General features: G+C 45.8%; 1 protein-coding gene across 1 annotated transcript in view; it reads right to left on the bottom strand.

Moving 5' to 3' along the window:
• Positions 1-22,713, bottom strand: part of cfap54 (cilia and flagella associated protein 54) — a 133,948-nt gene that overhangs the window by 29,126 nt on the left and 82,109 nt on the right. The window contains exons 43-53 of the mRNA XM_070434540.1: positions 20,732-20,798; positions 20,370-20,555; positions 20,081-20,167; positions 19,865-19,984; positions 19,716-19,769; positions 13,658-13,802; positions 11,607-11,803; positions 11,062-11,219; positions 10,826-10,955; positions 10,396-10,561; positions 2,148-2,290 (exon numbers count right to left, since the gene is read on the bottom strand). Of these exons, the coding sequence (XP_070290641.1) occupies positions 2,148-2,290; positions 10,396-10,561; positions 10,826-10,955; positions 11,062-11,219; positions 11,607-11,803; positions 13,658-13,802; positions 19,716-19,769; positions 19,865-19,984; positions 20,081-20,167; positions 20,370-20,555; positions 20,732-20,798 (1,453 nt within the window). The remainder of the gene's footprint in view (positions 1-2,147; positions 2,291-10,395; positions 10,562-10,825; positions 10,956-11,061; positions 11,220-11,606; positions 11,804-13,657; positions 13,803-19,715; positions 19,770-19,864; positions 19,985-20,080; positions 20,168-20,369; positions 20,556-20,731; positions 20,799-22,713) is intronic.

Consider the following 22,713-nt stretch of genomic DNA (forward strand, 5'->3'; position numbering starts at 1 on the left):
GAAATCCCGAAAATCACATTGTAGGATTTTTTATGAATTTATTTGCAAATTATGGTAGAAAATAAGTATTTGGTCACCTACAAACAAGCAAGATTTCTGGCTCTCACAGACCTGTAACTTCTTCTTTAAGAGGCTCCTCTGTCCTCCACTCGTTACCTGTATTAATGGCACCTGTTTGAACTTGTTATCAGTATATAAAGACACCTGTCCACAACCTCAAACAGTCACACTCCAAACTCCACTATGGCCAAGACCAAAGAGCTGTCAAAGGACACCAGAAACAAAATTGTAGACCTGCACCAGGCTGGGAGACTGAATCTGCAATAGGTAAGCAGCTTGGTTTGAAGAAATCAACTGTGGGAGCAATTATTAGAAATGGAACTCATCTTTTTAAGTGGGAGAACTTGCACAATTGGTGGCTGACTAAATACTTTTTTGCCCCACTGTATATCCATAGTTATAGCCAGCTTGCGAGTCTCTGCATTGCTATGTAATATTTTAATTACATTTGATTCTCAAATATTAAGAGGCTTATGGTACTTATGAGCTGTTAAAAGTTGGGCCAGTAAACAAAAGGTTGCTGGATCGAATCCCCGAGCTGACAAGGTAAAAAATACATCTGTCGTTCTTCCCTGCAGGGAGCCACCATTGGGAGACATCAGGAGTTGCTACATGGCCTTTTGGAAGGGCTCAGTTCCTTGACGGAACGCCACAACCACGGGTTAAAGGCTATTATGGAGCAAATCAGGGAGTTAGCTCAGATGGGAGTTGGCAGATGTCTGCCACATCTGAAAAKCCCCAATCACCCAGTAATTTTTTCCCTATCTGTGGTGAGTTTGTACAGCCTATCCCGACTCCCCGTGAACCCCTCTTACCTCCTCCAGAGCGATATCCTGGTACCTGTCGGGGTTTTCTTTCTCAGTGCTCGTTTATTTTTGAGCTACAGCCATCTTCGTTTTCTTCAGACTGTTCGAGGATGGCGTTTCATAATTACGCTAATGTCGGGAAGGGCGCTCTCCTGGGCTACGGCAGTTTGGGAACAACAATCTGCCATTTGCGGTCATTTTGGWGGAATTCATGGCAGAGGTGAGACAAGTTTTTGAGTCTCTGGTATCCGGGAGAAAGGCGGCCAGCGAACTGCTTGACTTACGTCAAAACTCATGTAGTGTGGCAGACTACGCAGCGGACTTTCGCACGTTGGCTGCCGAGAGCGCCTGGAATCCGGAGTCTCTTTTCGATACTTTTCTGCACGGATTATCTGAGGAGGTAAAGGATGAGCTAGCTGCTCGGGAACTGTCGGTGGACCTCGACTCTCTTATCGCCTTAACCATTCAAATTGATGGACGCCTAAGGGAATGCAAGAGTGAGAGGTCTGGTCTAGGGCACGCGCGTTCACCTCCTATGGAATCCGGAAGTTTCCATAGGCAGCTCTTCCGAGAGGAGTCAAAATCCCCCGAGCTCTCTCGTGAATCTACGACAGGTGAGTTGGATACTCCCGAGCCTATGCAGTTGGGAAGAACTAGGCTATCAGTTTGGGAGCGCTCACGGAGGATGAATAAAAATATTCAATATTTTATTGCAACCTACACTATTAGGAAACCATTGTCTCTATTGGGTACCAGTACTGTGGTGAGTCAGACTGGGTGTTCCCTAATTCCCATCACCCYCACACCCCTTTTTGCTCTTGTGCTGTGGGGAGACCAATCTAAGTCTCTCCGAGTGCTCATTGACTCTGGGGCTGATGAATGTCTGATGGATTCCACGATAACTTGGGAGCTTGGTATTCCCACTCAGCCTCTGTGCCCATGGATGCTAGGGCACTGGACGGACGCTCTATAGGGGAAGTTCGAGTTGTACTCTCTGTCCCGACCTAGAGGTATCTTTGTGCTATGGAGGTAGCTTAAATAGAAGTGTCCTGCCAAACTGGGCCCATCTGTCTGTCTGCACGCTCCTGCCGGCGCGTGGTTTGGCCTTTGTGGATGAGAAGACAAGAGCCCTGCGCCCGTGTGCATTGACTACCAGGGAACTTAACGATGTGATTAAACTGTCAAAATCGTTCGTATTACGCGAGGGGGATGAGTTGGAAGACAGCCTTCAACAACAGCCAGTCGACATATGAGTACGCAAGGTAATGCCATTGGACTCACCACACCGCGCGTCTTACGGCTGTGGGCGGAGGCAGTTTGCCCGTACCAGCGGTGATAAGCCCGACCAGGATGCTCTCGATTGTGCATCTGTAGAAGTTTGTGAGTGGCTTTTTTTTGTGACAAGCCGAATTTCTGCAGGCCTCCTGAGGTTGAAGAAGGCGCTGCTTAGCGCTTCTTCACGGACGCTGTCCTGTGGGTGGTGGACCAATTCAGTTGTCCCGTGATGTGTACGACGAGGAACTTAAAACTTTCCACCTTCCTCCACTACTGACCAGTCGATTGGATAGGGGGTGCTCCTCTTGCTGTGTTTCCTGAAGTCCACAATCATCTCCTTGTGTTTTGTTGACGTGAGTGTGAGGTTATTTTCCTGACACCCCCGGTCACACTCCGAGGGCCCTCATCCTCACCTGTAGGCCGTTCGTGCGTTTGTTGTATTCAAGACCTACCACTGTAGTGTCATCCGCAAACGTTGATGAATTGAGTTGGAGGCGTGCATGGCCACGCATCGTGGTGAACAGGGAGTACCAGGAGAGGCTCAGAAGCGGCACCCTTGTGGGGCCCCAGTGTTGAGGATCAGCGGGGTGGAGATGGTTGTTCCTACCCCTCACCACCTGGGGCGGGGCCCATGCAAGGACAGTCCAGGACCCAGTTGCAAGCAGGCGCGGGGTCGAGACCCAGGGTCTCGAGCTTGAATGAACGAGTTTGGAGGGTAGATATGGTGTTAAATGCTGACTGTAATCGATGAACATGCATTCCCTCACAGGGTATTCCTCTTGTCCAGTATGGGGTTTTTCTTTTTTTAAGGGGTGCCCAAAAAATTTTTTTTGGGGGGGTTTTGGCCAAGTGTGGTTGCGATTGCGTCGTCTGTGGACCATTTTGGGTCGGTAAGCAAATTGGAGTGGGTCTTAGGGTGTCCGGTAGGGTGGAGGTGATAATGGTCTTGACTAGTTCTCTCAAAGCACTTCATGATGACGGAAGTGAGTGCTAAACGGGGCGGGTAAGTCGTTTTAGGCTCAGTTACCTTTAGCTTTCTTGGGCAACAGGAACAATCGGTGGGCCCTCTGTGAAGCATGTGGGAACAGCAGGACGTGGGATAAGGATATGATTTGGAAATATGGTCCGTAAACACCAACCAGCCAGCTGGTCTGCGCATGCTCTGAGGGACGGCGGCTGGGTAATGCGTTTCTGGGGCCTGCAAGCCTTGCGAGGTTAACACGTTAACATGTATTTAACTCACCTCGGCTGCCAGTGAAGGAGGAGCCCGCTAGGGTTTTGTGAGGGGCCTGTGTCAGTGCACTGTATTGTCCTCAAAAGCGGCCAAAAAGTTTTAGCCTGTCGGAGCAAGAACATCCTGGTCCGACGACGGGGCTGGTTTTCTTTTGTGTAATCCGTGATTAGACTGCTAGACCCTGCACCCCATACCTCTATGTGCTCTGAGCTGTTGAATTGCGACTCCATTTTGTCTCTGTGTACTGGGACTTAGCCTGTTGATTGCCTTGCGGAGAGAATAGCCTACACGCTTTGTATTCGTCAGCTTTCCGGTCACCTTGCCCTGGGTTAAAAGCAGTGGTTCGCGCTTTTCAGTTTCACGCGGAAATGCTGCCGTCAAATCTCAGCGGATTTCTGTTTGGGAAATGTTTAATCGTTGCTGGTGGGTACGACATCGTCCACATGCACTTCCTAATGTGAACTCGCTACCACCGAATCCAGCATATCCGCAATATTGGGTTTGTTGGACGCAATGCGGAACATATTACCAATCCCGCAGTGGATCGATAGCAGTCTTGAAGGCGTGATCAGATTGCGAGTCGGAACCACGATTTGAACAGAACCTGAGCGCGGAGCTTTTGTTTTAAGTTTCTGTTTGTAGGCTGGAAGATCTAACAAATGGAGTCCGTGGTCAGCTTTTCCGAAAGGGGCGGGGAGGGCCTTATTGCGTCGCGAACATTAGTATAACCACATTGAATCTAGGGTTTTTCAGCCCGGAGCGCAACCTCGATATGCTGATAGAATTAGGGGAGTTTGTTTTTAGATTAAGCCTCTGTTTAAAATCCCCAGCTCGATGAATGCAGCCTCAGGTGTGTGTTTCCAGTTTACAAAGAGTCAGATAAAGTTCGTCAGGCCATCCGATTGTGTCTGCTTGGGGGGAAATATATACGCGCTGTGATTATGATAAGAGAATTCCCTTGGTAGATGAATGCGGTCGACATTTTATTGTGAGGATGTTCTAGATCAGGCTGAACAGAAGACTTAGAAGTTCCTGTGTTTTTATGATGATCACACCAACGCTCTCGTTAATCATAAGCATACCCCCCCGCCCCTCTCTTAACCAGAAAGATGTTTGTTCTGTCGGCGCGATGCAGTGAAGAAACCAAGGCTCGGCTGCACGACTCCGTAGCTCTCTTGAAGTTTAGCCATGTTTCCGTGAGAGCAGAGCACTTGCAATCCCTATGTCTCTCTGAATGCTACCCGTGCCATTCACACCTTGATTGTCAAGAGGACTGGACATGGCGAGTAGTATGCTGGGAGTGAGCGCGATGTCCCGTCTCCGAAGCCTGGCAGGAACCGCCTCGTTCGCCCCTTTTACGGCGTCGCACAGGGTCGCGCGCTGGATCAGATCCATTGTACTGGTGGAAGGCCAAAAACACTGTAGATCCGTTTCGGGAAAGCTCACATTCCTGTAGACGATGATGATTGACCGTTAATGCGTATATTCAGTAGTTCCTCTCGACTGTATGTAATAAACCTAATGATTACCTGGGACCGTGTAAAAATAACACATAAAAAAAACAAAAACTGCATATTTTCCAAGAACGCGAAGCGAGCGGCCATCTCGTTTCGGCGCCGGATGTTGAAGTACCATGTTGTAAAGATAGAGAGTCGACATTAAATGAGTTCACGAGAGAAATGATATACTAATACATGATCACATACAAACGTAACAGAGTTAATTAAGATGTACCTTTCAGCTTCAATGGGAACCAATCCTTCAAAAACTAACCTGCTATACAGAGCTAGCTTGAAATGTATGGATAGAGCCATCCAATTGGTACCTTTTGGGTAGCTCAAACTGTTGGTATGTTGTCAAGGAGGATGATGTCGTGACGTTAGTACCATTAATGCGATGACGATTATTGTATCAAATAACTTACATACCACATCAAATTACTCATGTAACCAATTAAACTCATAAACAATCTTGGGGCACCACGGAAAACGTTTGTTTAATTAGTTACCGTTTCCGAATTAACTCTACAGATATAAATATATTGTTATCATCTTAGTCATCCATTAATTCATTTATTACGTCATCAGTCTCATTCTGAGCGTTGTTGACTTATCCATTAATTATGATTTACCCTATCAGTCTCATCTGAACGTTGTTGACTTCAATCATTATTATGATTTACCTCATCAGTCTCATTCTGAACGTTGTTGACTTCATCCATTAATTATGATTTACCTCATCAGTCTCATTCTGAACGTTGTTGACTTCATCCATTAATTATGATTTAACCTCATCAGTCTCATTCTGAACGTTGTTGACTTCATCCATTAATTATGATTTACCTCATCAGGTCTAATTCTGAATGTTGTTGACGTCCATCCATTAATTATGATTTACCTCATCAGACCTCATTCTGAACGTCATTGACTTCCATCCATTAATTATGATTTACCTCTCATCAGTCTAATACATGAACGTTTTGACGTCTGCCATTAATATGTTTACATAGACTCATTTGAACATCATGACTTCCATCCATTAATTATCATTATTACCTCATCAGTCTCATTCTGAACATCATTGACTTCCATCATTATTATCATTATTACCTCATCAGTCTCATTCTGAACGTCGTTGACTTCCATCCATTAATTATCATTATTACCTCATCAGTCTCATTCTGAACGTCGTTGACTTCCATCCATTATTATCATTATTACTCTCAGTCTCATTCTGAATGTCGGTTGACTTCCATCCATTAATTATCATTATTACTCATCAGTCTCATTCTGAATGTCTTGACTTCCATCCATTAATTATCATTATTACCTCATCAGTCTCATTCTGAATGTCGTTGACTTCATCCATTAATGATCATTATTACCCTCATCAGTCTCATTCTGAAAGTCGTAGTATCCTATAAATCTGCACAAACCCTAGTCTCCATGATGAATCACGATACACAAATTGGCTTAATTATATTTACTAACTAACTAATATAATCCACAGAAATACATAACCACACACATGAGTATAGTATTGCAAGTTACATAATGCAATGATACGTCCCTATTGGACTAACCGATATGATGGCTTGTTAAGACAATGATACGTCCCTATTGGACTAACCGATATGACGGCTTGTTGACATGATACGTCCCTATTGGACTAACCCGATATGACGGCTTGTTGACAATGATACGTCCTATTGGACTAACCCGATATGACGGCTTTGTTAGACAATGATACGTCCCTATTGGAACTAACCAGATATGCGGCTTGTTAGACAATGATGTCCTAATTGGACTAACCCGATATGACGACTTGTTAGACAATGATACGTCCCTATTGGACTAACTCGATATGACGGCTTGTTAGACAATGATACGTCCCTATTGGACTAACCCGATATGACGACTTGTTAGACAATGATACGTCCCTATTGGACTACCCCGAATATGACGACTTGTTGACAATGATACGTCCTATTGGACTAACCCGATATGACGGCTTGTTAGACAATGATACGTCCTATTGGACTAACCCGATATGACGGCTTGTTAGACAATGATACGTCCCTATTGGACTAACCCGATTTGACGGCTTGTTAGACAATGATACGTCCTATTGACTAACAAGATATGACGGCTTGTTAGACAATGATATGTCCTATTGGACTAACCGATATGACGACTTGTTAGACAATGATACGTCCTATTGGACTAACTCGATATGACGGCTTGTTAAGCAATGATACGTCCTATTGGACTAACCGATATGACGACTTGTTAGACAATGATACGTCCTATTGGACTAACCCGATATGACGACTTGTTAGACAATGATACGTCCTATTGGACTAACCGATATGACGGCTTGTTAGACAATGATACGTCCCTATTGGACTAACCCGATATGACGGCTTGTTAGACAATGATACGTCCCTATTGGACTAACCCGATATGACGACTTGTTAGAACATGTACGTCCCTATTGGACTAACCCGATATGACGGCTTGTTAGACACAATGATACGTCCCTATTGGACTAACCGATATGACGACTTGTTAGACAATGATACGTCCCTATTGGCTAACCCGATATGACGGCTTGTTAGACAATGTACGTCCCTATTGGACTAACCCGATATGACGGCTTGTTAGACATGATACGTCCATTGACAACCCATATGACGACTTGTTAGACAATGATACTCCCTATTGGACTAACCGATATGACGGCTTGTTAGACAATAAATGGGGGGGAAGAAAGAGCGGAGGAAGAATAGACAAAGGAATTCAACTATCGTACAACAGTCAGTTGAATAATATGCTCATTGTAATATGATATTTCTACAACAAAAAAATGATCCTCTCTTTTTTGCTGTGGTATCGAGTATCATTTTGGCATTGAGTATTGTGATACTAAACTGGTATACCTAGTCCAATTCTGGTATCGTGAACACGTAGATTGTAATGTGAGAGTGTGTATATGTATCTGACCTGTAGGCAGTAGAGGTACTACGACGTGCGTGGTGTTGGTTGTTAGCTCTGTAGCAGTGAGGTGCTGTTCTCGCGGGGGCAGTCTCTGTGTGTGTCCAGTCTAGCCCTGTGCGAGGAGAAACGGGCTCTGGTAGTCCGTGGGTCTGCCGCCACGAGGCGCGTGTCAGCAGGCACGCCAGGCGGACGGGGGCAGGGTCTGCTTGAGAGGCGGGCAGGAATGGGCTGGGCCGGCGCCTGGCTCCTCAACACGCTTGTGGCGCGCTCCCACACGTGAGGCTGTCCATGTTACTACGTACCGGTGTACAACACACGGCACCAAGCACAGCACATGCGGGCGAGTCGGCGGACACGAGGACAACAGCACACACACACACACACCAAACCAAAGCACACACAGTCAACACACACACACACACACACACACACACACACACACACACACACACCACACACACACACACACACACAGGATAGTGTAAGAGCAGAACGCAGATACTAAAATGGTAAGCCTGTGCCCCACCTTTGTGTAAGATACATACAGCGCATTTGGAAAGTTTTCAGACCCCTGTTACGTCATTTTCCCCCCCTCATCAACCGATACACAATACCCAATAATGACAAAGCAAAAACTGGTTTGTAGAAATGTTTACAAATTTCTAAAAATACAAAACTGACGTATTCAGACCCTTTATTCAGTGCTTTGTTGAAGCACCTTTGGTAGCGATTACAGCCCCGAGTCTTCTTGAGTTTCTCCCATTCTTCTCTGTTGATCCTCTCAAGCTCTGTCAGGTTGGATGAGGAGCGTCGCTGCACCACCATGCTTCACTGTAGGGATGGTGCCAGGTTTCCTCCAGACGTGACGCTTGGCATTCAGGCCAAAGAGTTCACTCTTGGTTTCATTAGACCAGAGAAAATTGTTTCTCATGGTCTGAGTCCTTTAGGGGCCTTTTGGCAAACTCCAAGCGGGTTGTCATGTGCCTTTTACATTCGTCTGGCCACTCTACCATAATGCCTGATTGGTAGAGTGCTGCAGCGTTGGTTCTCCACAGAGGAACTTGGGTTCTTGGTCACCTCCCTGACCAAGGCCCTTCTCCCCGATTGCTCAGTTTGGCCGGGCGGCCAGCTCTACGAAGAGTCTTGGTGGTTCCAAACTTCTTCCATTTAAGAATGATGGAGGCCACTGTGTTCTTGGGGACCTTCAATGCTGCATAAATGTTTTGGTACCCTTCCCCGGGTCTTTGCCTCGACACAATCCTGTCTCGGAGCTCTACGGACAATTCCTTTGACCTCATGGGTTGGTTTTTGGTCTGACATGCACTGTCAACTGTGGGACCTTATATATACAGGTGTGTGCCTTTCCAAAGCATGTCCAATAAATTGAATTTACCACAGTGGACTCCAAGTTGTAGAAACATCTCAAGGATGATCAATGGAAACAGGATGCACCTGAGCTCAATTTCGAGACTCATAGCAAATGGTCTGAATACTTACGTAAACATGTTTTTTATATTTTTTATTGTGTATTGTGTGTAGATTAATGAGGGGAAGAAATTATGTAATCCATTTTAGAATAAAGCTGTAATGTAACAAAATGTGGGAAAAAGTGAAGGGGTCTGAATAATTTCCGAATGCATTGTATTCCTGCGAAAATTTACCATACACATACAGAGCAACAATAGAATAAAATAAAGAGTTGGAGTGTAAGTCGATATGAGGTGCAGGGCTTGACATTCACTTTTTTAGCCACTTGTCCTTTGGACAAGTAGGACAGATTTTTTTACTTGCCTGAAAGCTCAAGTCACTTGTCCCCCCCCCCCAAAAATGGTCTAACACCATGGGCCAAAAAGGTGTTGTATGATGCAAGAAACCACTTCACAAAATAGCATTCATTATTATCACTGGTATTGACAATGGAAGCCTGCTGGTCCCTGGTACCATGTATTGTATCTCCTGCCGTTGTGGCCTTGAGAAAGGCACTCCCCACAAAGTAAAATACTGCAGTAATAAATTATATGTTTTGAATTGGCTAGGCTATATCATCATTTTACCTGCCGCACAATGTCTCCCGCTCTTTCTCTCCTCTGACAACACCCACTGGCACACACGCAGGTGATGTACACCATGACTTTTCCAGGATTGTCATTGCTGACCACAAATGTGCTATAACTGGACAAATAACTCACTAACTAGCAATGAATATCAACAAATGTGCACACGCAGCTAAGTTGGCTTTGATCTCAAAAACTAATCTCGCGACTGCATGATTGAAAGACCGCTTGTGCCTGTCAATGCATGCCCACAATAATTAACACATCGCATCCGGAGAACACTTTGATCCAATTCTGATCGGTGTATTCTAATTATTTGAAATTGTGATTTTTGCACGATTTTTTCCCCTTGTCCATTTGGACAACTTAAATCTATAATCTGCTTGTCAACCATTTTATTTTTTTATATATTTTTTTACTTGCCCTGGGTAAGACGACAAGTGTTAATATCAACACATACACACAAGTACCTGGGTAGATGGCAGTGCCAGGGATGTGTGCGACCAGACTGCGTACCACAGCCAGTCTACAGTGGAGCCACAGAGACCGTTCCATCCTCTCTCTGGCCTCTACTGCCTGGGGACAGTCACCTGGCTGTGGACTGGGGGCATGGTGCTCTGCCTCCCTCATACTGCCCTGGGGAGGGATATTCACACACACACACACACACACACACAACAACAGATACACACACACACCTCTAGGTCTTGGCTGGGTCTGAGTGGCAGGGGGAATTTTAGGAACCAAATTTCCCAAATGGTTCCTTTTGAGTCATGACATAAAAACAAAATAAAATCACTTTCTTTTTGTTGGTCAAAAGACAATTCTGAAAACTCTAGCTATGCAAAAAGCATTTTATGGTACAGTTAAGAGAGGTAATTACGAGGTGATTGTAGGTACCTGTTCACTCTTAGGTCTGGACTGTCTTCTGAGGGAGGTGGAGAGGGGTCTGTGGACAGGGGAGGGGCTTCCCCTCAGAGTGATGGGAGAGTTCTGGAGCAGACTCATAGCAGACACTGCCATGTCAGCACTGCAAAGAATAAACAGACAGAATTTTGATAGATGGGTGGATGGATGGAGGAATGTATGGATGAATACAAACACATTTATACACAGGATACAGTCATTTACTTCACCTGTAAGCGGTTTTGCCTTGCTGCAGGTAGAGGTTAGACAGTAGCAGGTAGGTGTCTATAGCCAGCTCCAGTTCCTCAGGGTCAGAGTGGAGCTGAGAGGAAAGACAGAGCTGCAGCTGGGGGCTCAGGAGACGACACACCTCTCTCAGCAGTAACGCCTACAGGAGAGGAGAGAGGTTAGGGTTGGAGGTAGACACAGGGTCTCCACACAGACAGAAAATGCAAGTTACATTTCAGCATTTTAACAGATGCTCTTTTCCACAGTGACTTCAGGCTGAATCAATCAGATATGCAATTCTTAAGAGTAAAACATTTAAAAATGACTTTAAAAAACATGACTAGTGCATGTTTTGGTGGGTGTCACGTAATGTAGAGTGCAAAAGGTTCTCAAACTATGAAAAGGAAAAATCCAAGAAGGCCGAGCGGCAAATATATACTTCAATTAATCCATCCCCYGAAGAATACAAAAAGGTGAAAGTGCTAAACAAATGTCACCTAATGACTTTCTATCTCACCTAATGTACACTCTACAGAGAGACACACACCTTTAATTTGCTGAGGGTGAGCTTGTCTTTCTGGGGGTCAAGGTGCAGTCCTTTGGGCTCCCTGGTCTTCCTGGTGGGGGAGCCACCTTGTGATTTGTCACTGTCACTATCCCTCTCTCCGGGGGGAGAGTTAGGGATACCTGGGGTACTGGATGTCCTCCTCACAACACTGCAACGCACCGCCCCATCTGAGATATCTGGAGAATATCAACAAACAATATTATACACTCCTACTGTGCATCCCCCTGCCATAGCTGTTCACAAGTGTTAGTCAAAAGTCTTGAATCTCCTTCATGTCCCTGACTAGCAGTGGGATGTGAACAAGATAGACACAAACAAACATTAGGGGGGAAAATGTCCACAAGTTCATTCTGATGAAAATATACTGATGACAGAATTAAGTGGATTGATTTTCTGAACTCTTGATTTATCAGTATTGTATTGTGTAAATTATTTGTATATACACTGAAAAAAWATATAAACTCAACATGTAAAGTGTTGAAATTTTCCACCCAAACAAAAAGCTAATTTCTCAAGTTTTGCGCACAAATTTGTTTCATCCCTGTTAGTGAGTATTTCTCCTTTGTCAAGATAATCCACCTGACAGGTGTGGCATATCAAGAAGCTGATTAAACAGCATGATCATTACAAAGGTGCACCTTGTGCTGGGAACAATAAAAGGCCACACTAAAATGTGCACACAACAATGTAACAGATGTCTCAAGTTTTGAGGTAGCGTGCAATTGGCATGCTGACTGCAGGAATGTCCACCAGATCTGTTGCCAGAGAATTGAATGTTAATTTCTCTACCAAAAGCCATCTCCAACYTTGTTTTAGAGAATTTGGCTGTTCGTCCAACCGGCCTCACAACCGCAGACCACGTGTAACCACGCCAGCCCAGGACCTCCTCATCCGGCTTCTTCACCTGCGGGATCATCTGAGACCAGCCACCCGGACAGCTGATGAAACTGTGGGATTGCACAACCGAAGAATTTCTGCACAAACTGTCAGAAACTGTCTCAGCTGCGTACTCATTGTCCTCACCAGAGTCTTGACCTGACTGCAGTTTGGCTTCATAATCGACTTAAATGGGCAAATGCTCACCTTTGATGGCCACTGGCACACTGGAGAAGTGTGCTCTTCACAGAATAATCTCATTTTCAACTGTATCGGGCAGATAGCGGGTATGGCGTTGTGTGTCGAGCAGTTTGCTGATGTTAACTTTGTGAAAAGAGTGCCCTATGGTGGCGGTGGGGTTATGGTATTGGCAGGCATAAGCTACGGACAACGAACACAATTGCATTTTATCGATGGCAATTTGAATGCACAGAGATACCGTGATGAGATCCTGATGCCCATGGTCGTGTCATTCATCTGCCGCCCTCACTTCATGTTTCAGCATGGCCCCATGTCGCAAGGATCTGTACACAATTCCTGGAAGCTGAAAATGTCTCAGTTCTTCCCTGGCCTGCATACACACCAGACATATCACCCATTGAGRATGTTTGGGATGCTCTGGATCGATGTGTACGACAGCGTGTTCCAGTTCCCGCCAATATCCAGCAAATTCACACAGCCATTGAAGAGGAGTGGGACAAACATTCCACAGYCCACAATCAACAGCCTGATCAACTCTATGCAAAGGAGATGTGTCARGCTGCATGAGGAAAATGGTGGTCACATCAGATACTAACTGGTTTTCTAATCCACGCCCCTACTTAGTTTTTTTAACGGTATCTGTGACCAACAGTTGCATATCTGTATTCCCAGTCATGTGAAATCCATAGATTAGGGCCTAATGAAATAATTTCAATTGACTGATTTCCTTATACGAACTGTAACTCAGTAAAATCTTAGAAATTGTTGCAATTATATTTCTGTTCACTGTATATAGATACTGTATGTATAATGTAATTGTTGTTTATTGATGTGTTCATGCAGGGCTAATCTTCAAGAGACTGTGGTCTTAGCATACTGTACTCCCTGCTTAAACGAAGGTTAAAAAAAGAAATCTGGAGGAYAAAACATCTGTTAGAGTACTGTATTGTTACCTTGAGGTTCAGGCAGGGAGTGTATGGTGGAGCTGAGGGCCAGTATGAGCTGTACTCTGGCCAGGGTGAGACGCCTGCTCAGTCTGGGGCCATACAGAACACTGGCCTCTGTGCCCAGACGACGGTTCACTAAGTCCTCCAGGGCCTGAATATAGGARACAGATAAACAATTGTGAGAGCAAAATTGCAAGATTATGTTATAATGCTGTAATTGCATCAAATGGTTGTTTTATGCAACAGAACAAGGGGTTGTTAGAACGCTCATCTGTGTGTGTTCTACTGAGGATGGGCCTCTGGAAGATTTARCATGTCTTTGGGTGATACTGCATTCCAGAGCATGAGTTAATGTTTCTGTTCTATATGGTACCAGGGAGACATGACTCCAGYSCCAGAKCCTGGTCTGTACAARGAAAGATAACTGTTTTTACAGKAGATACTGCCTGCTGTGAATMATAAGTATCTTTCATACAAATCTTAACCTTGTGACCCATTCTATATATCTGTTGTGTGTCATGTAGACTGAAGGAGGATGGACTTTACTATAAAATTCTGTGACTCAAACCAGCTGGTTGAGTTCTCAGTGATCACCTCCAGGGTGATATAAATGCTGTGACTCAAACCAGCTGGTTGAGTTCTCACGATCACCTCCAGGGGTGATATAAAATGCTGTGACTCAAACCAGCTGGTTGAGTTCTCAGTGATCACCTCCAGGGGTGAATAAAATGCTGTGACTCAAACCAGCTGTGAGTTCTCAGTATACCTCCAGGGTGTTTAAAATGCTGTGACTCAAACAGCTGGTTTGAGTTCTCAGTGATCACCTCCAGGGGTGATATAAAATGCTGTGACTCAAACCAGCTGGTTGAGTTCTCAGTGATCACCTCCAGGGGTGATTACCAAACCAGCTCCATTACTGCAGTAATTAAATAATAAAGTTTGATGGTTTTGAAGAAATCTAAGAGTCCCTTCCTTTTGATTACAATAATTCCCCCACACAATCAAACATACACTACAGTCATCAAAAAGAAAGGATGACCAAGGCACTCTTCATATAATTAATTAAAATGCCTTTATTAGTATGGCATGTTCAATAGAAACAACGTTTTTTTTTTTTTTACGACGCGTTTCGGCAGCATGGCCTTCGACAGGGAATACACTACAGTCAGATACACACACACACACACTACCATCAGATACATACACTACAATAAGATACTCACTAAAATCAGATACATACACTATCATCAGGGGTTAAATTGGGCCGGGTCCCGCCGTGGCTGAGTTGCGGCTCCTATGATCCAAATGAGAGCCATGCGGGATCGGGGCACCACCAGTAAAGAGCTTGCTGAGGAATAGCAGCAGGCAGGTGTGAGTGCACGCACAGTGAGGCGAAGACTTTTGGAGGATGGCCTGGTGTCAAGAAGGGCAGCAAAGAAGCCACTTCTCTCCAGGAAAAACATCAGGGACAGACTGATGTTCTGCAAAAGGTACAGGGATTGGACTGCTGAGGACTGGGGTGAAGTCATTTTCTCTTTCCGATTGTTTGGGGCATCCGGAAAAAAGCTTGTCCGGAGAAGACAAGGTGAAGACAAGGCTACCATCAGTCCTGTGTCATGCCAACAGTAAAGCATCCTGAGAACATTCATGTGTGGGGTTGCTTCTCAGCCAAGGAAGTGGGCTCACTCACAATTTTGCCTAAGATAAAGAATGGTACCAACACATCCTCTGAGAGCAACTTCTCCCAACCATCCAGGAACAGTTTGGTGACGAACAATGCCTTTTCCAGCTTGATGGAGCACCTTGCCATAAGGCAAAAGTGATAACTAAGTGGCTCGGGTAACAAAACATCAATATTTTGGGTCCATGGCCAGGAAACTCCCCAGACCTTAATCCCATTGAGAACTTGTGGTCAATCCTCAAGAGGCGGGTGGACAAAAAAAACCCCACAAATTCTGACAAACTCCAAGCATTGATTATGCAAGAATGGGCTGCCATTAGTCAGGATGTGGCCCAGAAGTTAATTGACAGCATGCCAGGGCGGATTGCAGAGGTCTTGAAAAAGAAGGGTCAACATTGCAAATATTGACTCTTTGCAGCAACTTCATGTAATTGTCAATAAAAGCCTTTGACACTTATGAAATGCTTGTAATTATACTTCAGTATTACATAGTAATATCTGAGAAAAATATCTAATGACACTGAAGCAGCAAACTTTGTGGAAATTAAAATTTGTGTCATTCTCAAAACTTTTGGCCACGACTGTACACACACACAAAACACTCCTTTSTACCTAGTAAGCTAGGTCTATTCRAAATAGTCTTGAATGTTAGTTATTGTTACTCCTGCTCCCACTCCCCCTCCCTGGCGCTCGAAATACGAAGGCCGACGCGCTGTCCCGCCTCTATGATACCGAGGAGCGGTCCATCGAGCCGACTCCCATCCTCCCAGCTTCATGTCTGATGGCACCGGTGGTATGGGAGGTGGACGCGGAGATCGAGTGGGCGTCACGGTTGGAACCTGCACCCCCTCAGTGTCCAGCAGGGGTTCAGTACGTGCCGCTTGGTGTCCGTGATAAGTTGATTTGATGGGCCCTTACACTACCCTCCTCGGGTCATCCTGGCATCGAGAGGTTAGTGCGGAGTCTTAGGGGGAGGTACTGGTGGCCCATGTTGGCTAAGGACGTGAGTTTTTATGTCTCCTCCTGCTCGGTGTGAGCTCGACACCTGCCTAGAGGGAAGTTACAGCGCCTCCCCGTTCCACAACGGCCGTGGTCGCACTTGTCAGTGGACTTTCTCACCGACCTTCCCCCGTCTCATGGAAGTATCGCGATCCTGGTCGTTGTGGATCGGTTTTCTAAGTCCTGCCGTCTCATCCCGTTGCCCGGTCTCCCTACGGCCCTGCAGACTGCGGAGGCTCTGTTTACCCATGTCTTCCGYCACTACGGGGTGCCTGAGGACATCGTTTCTGATCGGGGTCCCCAGTTCACGTCCAGAGTTTGGAGGGCGTTCATGGAACGGCTGGGGGTCTCGGTCAGCCTGACCTCGGGTTTCCACCCCGAGAGTAATGGGCAGGTGGAGAGAGTAAACCAGGATGTGGGTAGGTTTCTGCGGTCGTATTGCCGGGACCGGCCTGGTGAGTGGGCGAGGTATGTCCCATGGGCGGAGCACTCTCAGAACTCCCTTACTGACACTCCTCTACTGACATGTCTCCATTCCAGTGTGTGTTGGGCTACCAGCCGGTCCTGGCTCCATGGCATCAGAGACAGACCGAGGCTCCTGCGGTGGAGGAATGGGTGCAGCGCTCGAAGGACGCCTGGAGAGCCGTCCAGGAATCTTTAAAACAGGCTAGTGGACGGCAGAAGAAGAGCGCTGACCAGCACCACAGTGAGGCCCCAGTGTTCGCACCGGGGGACCGGGTCTGGCTCTCGARCCGAAACCTGCCCCTCRGCCTGCCCTGCCGGAAGATGGGGCCGCAGTGTGTTGGGCCATTTAAAGTCCTGAGGAGGATAAACGAGGTGTGTTATAGGTTACYGCTTCCTAACTTACTATCGCATTAACCCCTCGTTTCATGTGTTTCCCCTCAGGCCGGTGGTGGCTGGTCCCCTGCAAGAAGGTGAGGTGCCTGAGGTCCCTCCGCCCCCTCTGGACATCGAGGGGTTCCCGGCGTACACAGTACGTGCTATTCTGGACTCGAGACGCCGGGTGAGGGGCCTACAGTACCTTGTGGACTGGGAGGGGTACGGTCCGGAGGAGAGGTGCTAGGTACCGGTTGGGGACATTTTGGACCCTTCACTTCTGAGGGACTTCCACCGCCTCCACCCGGGTCGCCCTCAAGGATGGTGGCGTCGGGGGGGGTACTGTCACGACTCCCACCGTGGCTCCCCTGCCTGTTCGGGCGGTGCTCGGCAGTCGTTGTCGCCAGTCTACTAGCCGCCACCAATCCCTTTTTCCTTTTCTCTTAGTTTAGTCTTATTAGTTGCACCTGTTCCTTTTTGTTTCTTGATTTTTGGTCTATTTAAGCCTGTTAGGCCCGCTTAGGTTTGTGCGGYATTGTTTGTGTTCTCTGTCGGTTGTGGATGTGTTTTTATTGTTCTCCYGGTCGTTTGCCCTGTGTTTGGGCTGTTCGGTGTTTTTGCGCCCTGTATTTGGCGTGACTGTTTTGTGCCGGAGAAATAAATCTACAAATCACTGAACCCTCTGCTCTCTGCGCCTGACTCCTACCKACCACTCCTAGTATCCTTGACACAGGAGAGAAAAATAATTAAGTGGACAGTACATTACAGAATTCAACCAACATGCCCTGTAGTAAATTCGCACATAAAATAAAAACACAAGTGTTTGCCATGCAAAAACAACAGACTCAACATCAAACTGAATTAAACCATAGTGCTTCTAATACATGTGTGAACCCATAACAGTCTAAACCCTGTCTAACTGGGGGACTCCTACTAAGCAATATGGAACTGTTTTAAGAAGGTCATACCAAGGATCATTTAGCTATTTGATTTAGAATTTGAAGACTCCTTGAAGTATAAAAAAAATATATGCAAAATGTATTTGATTAAAAAAAAGAAGTGCCTTACTGCTATTAGCCCATACAAACACATTGAATAACATATTCACTATATGGAACAACAGATAGTCCCCCCCCAAAAAATCTAAGTAAGATTGTTCTGAAGTGTCTGAACTATATCTGAGCGATATAAGAAAGATCAGGAGACAGTTTTTTCCCCCCCTACATGTATTTAACTCCTTATTTTTGGCACTAAACAGTCTCCATATACAGTGTATTCGGAAAGTATTCAGAGCCCTTGACTTTTTCCACATTTTGTTGCGTTACAGCCTTCTTCTAAAATTGATTAAATTGTTGTTTTTTCTCATCAATCTTTACACAATACCCCATGACAAAGCAAAAACAGGTTTATAGAATGTTTTGCAAATTTATAATAAAAAATWAATAAAAAAAGACATTTCCATAAGTATTCAGACCCTTTACTCAGTACTTTGTTGAAGCACCTTTGACATCGGTTACAGCCTCMAGTCTTCTTGGGTATGACGCTACATGCTTGGTACACCTGTAATTGGGAAGTTTCTACCATTCTTCTCTGCAGATCCTCTCAGGCTCTGTCAGGTTGGACGGCGACTGTTTTCAGTTCTCTCCAGAGATGTTCGATCGGGTTCAAGTCCGGGCTCTGGCTGGGCCACTTAAAGATATTCAGAGACTTGTCCCGAAGCCACTCATATGTTGTCTTGGCTGTCTGCTCAGGGTCGTTGTCCAGTTGGAAGATTAACCTTCACCCCAGTAACAAAATGTGGAAAAAGTCAAAGGGTCTGAATACTTTCCCGAATGCACTGTATACTTTCATACATTTTTTCAACTGGTACTGGGGACCTTCAGACGAGTCTTGTGAGGCCTGTGGYCATCCTAGAGCAGAACAACTGACATGTACCTGTTCCTGAGAGTCTCCTTTTCCACAGAACGGTCATATTAGTGTGCAGCCCAAACTGTTGTGACGCTACACACAGAAGTGTGCAGATTTGCTGTACCGACTTCAGACGAGTCCCACGACGCTTGTGAGGGTCGACGAGCAAAACGGAAAACACCATTGTGAGAGACTCATCGTCCAATAAGGGTCATTGTTTTGTAGGCCAAACCATTCGGAAGCTACAGACAATTATGTGAGAAGACCGAAGACAATTACCGACAAACACCGCACTAACTCTGTCACCTTTCAGCGCAGATGCGGATGTGCAACATTGGCGGATATCTCTAGCTTAAACTAACATATTTTTATGGGGATTTGTTAAATGATGCTAATTAGATTTCCACAGGGGGCACGGACATTGACTCTAGGAGGTTTTAACAGGATATTACTACACTACACACTACCATCAGATATACTCACTACCATTAGATACACTAAGGTCACACACAGTACAGGACACAGATACAGTCACACACAGTACAGGACACAGATACAGTCACACACGCTGTTAGAGCCATACAATGAAAACTGTTACAAAACATACTGTTTTTTAAGTGTTATTACAACCTTAAATACCTGTATGTTTGCAGAGTCCATGAGAGACTTGTTGGTGAAGAACTTTCTGATTGTCTGCAGATCAATAAAATCAATCATATACAAATTCTGTTCAAAGAATATGCTGTATTAACTGTGTGAGAATGTGTGTGTGTGTGTGTCAGTAGTACCGCATGTTTCTCTATGCCGCTGTAACATCCGTGGGGCAGTGGGATCTCCTCTCCCTGAGTCATCTGGGACGTCTCCTTCATGGCCTGACAGTACTGCCCCAGCTCTGTCAGCACCTTCACCTGCACACAGTAAAAATACACATATCCTAATGGGCACACACACACATACACTGTACATACAGTGGAATCACATGTAACTGAGATATTCATACCAACCTTCAGTATCCTTCCTTTAATGGTGAGGTGTGGGTCTCGGCAAACAGTCCCCACAAAATGCAGGTAGAGAGCAAGCATAGGCAGGGCCTGTAACAGCAGAACACAGAGGCATTGAAACRAATAGCTAACTTTCTTGAGACGCCTACTAAACTCCCTGGTCAGATGCTTGGTTAATTCAAAATGAAAAAGAAYAATACATTGCCAGTCATGCCTGATCGGACTTTGACCAAAAAAGTAGTGCACTAAATAGGGAATATGGCGCCATTTCAGACGCAGTCTGCGTATGTACTGTGAGATGGTGTCCTGAGGTGTAGAGCCAGTGGCAGAGGAAGGCCAGGCTGGACACAGTGGTTCCCAGGTGTCCTCGGTCAGGTTCAGAGAACAGGTCCAGACCAGGAACCAGCTCCTCTCCTACAGTATAGGATGAGTACTGCAGGTCACTCTGAGGGTGGGGCAGGGAGGCCCGCAGGAGACACTGGTGGAAGAGACACACACAGGACATGATTAACCTGGTCCAGGAGACATACAGGGTGAGCAGGTGTTTGTTCCAGCCAAGCACTAATCTAATTCAACTAATCATGGTATTGACCAAGTTTATTAGATGAACAAGATGTGCTAGTACAAACACAACATGTCAAACACGGACAATACCTTGAAAAGCTGGGCAGATAGGAGGCAGCATTTTGTGCGCTGACTGATATTAGAGGTRAAGGCATACCTGTTGGTCAAAACACAATGAGGTCAGTGACATCACTACAATACATTTGTGAAAGTGACTGTATTGATCAACGGATTATTTATTATTTCAGTGAACATACAGTGCATTCGGAAAGTATTCAGACTTGACTTTTTCCACATTTTGTTACATTACAGCCTCATTCTAAAATAAATTAAATAGTTTTTCTCCCCTCATCAATCTACACACAATGCCACATTATGACAAAGAAAACAGTTTATTAAAAAAATATATATAATGTAATAACTGAAATACCACAAGTATTCAGACCCTTTACTCAGTGCTTTGTTGAAGCACACTTGGCAGCGATGACAGCCTCGAGTCTTCTTGGGTATGACGCTACAAGCTTGGTTCTAGAGGTCGACCGATTATGATTTTTCAACGCCGATACCGATTATTGGAGGACCAATAAAAATACAGATTAATCGGCCGATTTATATTTTTTTATTTGTAATAATGACAATTACAACAATACTGAATMAACACTTTTATTTTAACTTAATATAATACATCAATAAAATCAATTTAGCCTCAAATAAATAATGAAACATGTTCAATTTGGTTTAAATAATGCAAAAACAAAGTGTTGGAGAAGAAAGTAAAAGTGCAATATGTGCCATGTAAAAAAGTTWACGTTTAAGTTCCTTGCTGTCACGAATACCACCGAAGGTGGCTCCCCTTCCTGTTCTGGTGGCGCTCGGCGGTCGTCGTCGCCGGTCTACTAGCTGCCACCGATCCCTTTTTCCTTTTCGTTTATGTCTGTCTAATTGTTTTCACCTGTTCCTTGTTGGGGTTTTGGGATGGGTGCTATTTAGGTTTGTTTTGCCCGCTAGTGTTTGTGCGGGCTTATTTGTTGTTACGTTTGGTGATGTATCGTGTCTTGTTTTGGGTTTTTCGCTGTCCAGTGTTTGTAACAAGGTTTGGGGTTTGTTTAGCGCCAGTGTTCTGGGCATTCACCCATGTTTGGACCTGTTACGTTTTTGGAGGACATTAAAGCATTTTCCCGTTCATTTCGCTCTCTGCATTTGACTCCTCACTCATTTCACTCACCCGCCGTTACAGAAGCCCGCACCCCCAGATGGAGTCAGCAGGAGCAGCGACCACCCCTCTCCCCACGATGGAGGAGAGAGTCCTTCATCATACGTCCATCCTCCATCGCATTGGATCAGCAATGGATCAGATGATGGAGAGGATGGACCGTTGGGAGAGGAGTGGTCTCCCTACTACCCCACCTACCCTCCCACCAGCAACTCTACCATCTCCTCCAGCAGGATCCGGTGCCAGCGCCCTGCGCATCACGCCTCCGAGGGAGTACGATGGAGCAGCGGCAGGGTGCCAGGGATTTCTGCTACAACTCGATCTCTACCTGGCCACCATTCGACCTGCTCCCTCGGACGAGGAGAGCGTGAGTGTCCTCGTCTTCTGCCTGACGGGTAGGGCCCTGAAGTGGGCCAACGCCGTCTGGAACGGGCCCGACTCAGCGAGGGGTCACTACCTGGAGTTCACCCGCCGTTTCCGGGRTGTGTTCGATCATCCCCCGGATGGCCGAGCAGCGGGTGAGAGGTTGTTCCATCTCCGGCAGGGGACGAGAAGCGCGCAGGATTTTGCATTGGACTTCCGAACTTTGGCCGCTGGAGCAGGGTGGAACGACAGGGCCCTGATAGACCATTACAGGTGTAGCCTGAGAGAGGATGTCCGATGGGAGCTGGCTTGTCGGGACACTACGCTCAGCTTGGATGAGCTGATTGACATGTCTATCCGGCTAGACCATCMGCTGGCTGCTCGCGGACGTTCTGAAAGGGTCCTGTCAGTTCCACCTCCTGCCCCCCCCCCGCTCCCATTCCTATGGAGCTAGGAGGGGCTGCGTCTAGGGAGACCGGAGGAGGAGGCTCCTCCT

Source organism: Salvelinus sp. IW2-2015, linkage group LG23, assembly GCF_002910315.2.
Source record: "Salvelinus sp. IW2-2015 linkage group LG23, ASM291031v2, whole genome shotgun sequence".
NCBI classification, from domain to species: Eukaryota; Metazoa; Chordata; class Actinopteri; order Salmoniformes; family Salmonidae; genus Salvelinus; species Salvelinus sp. IW2-2015.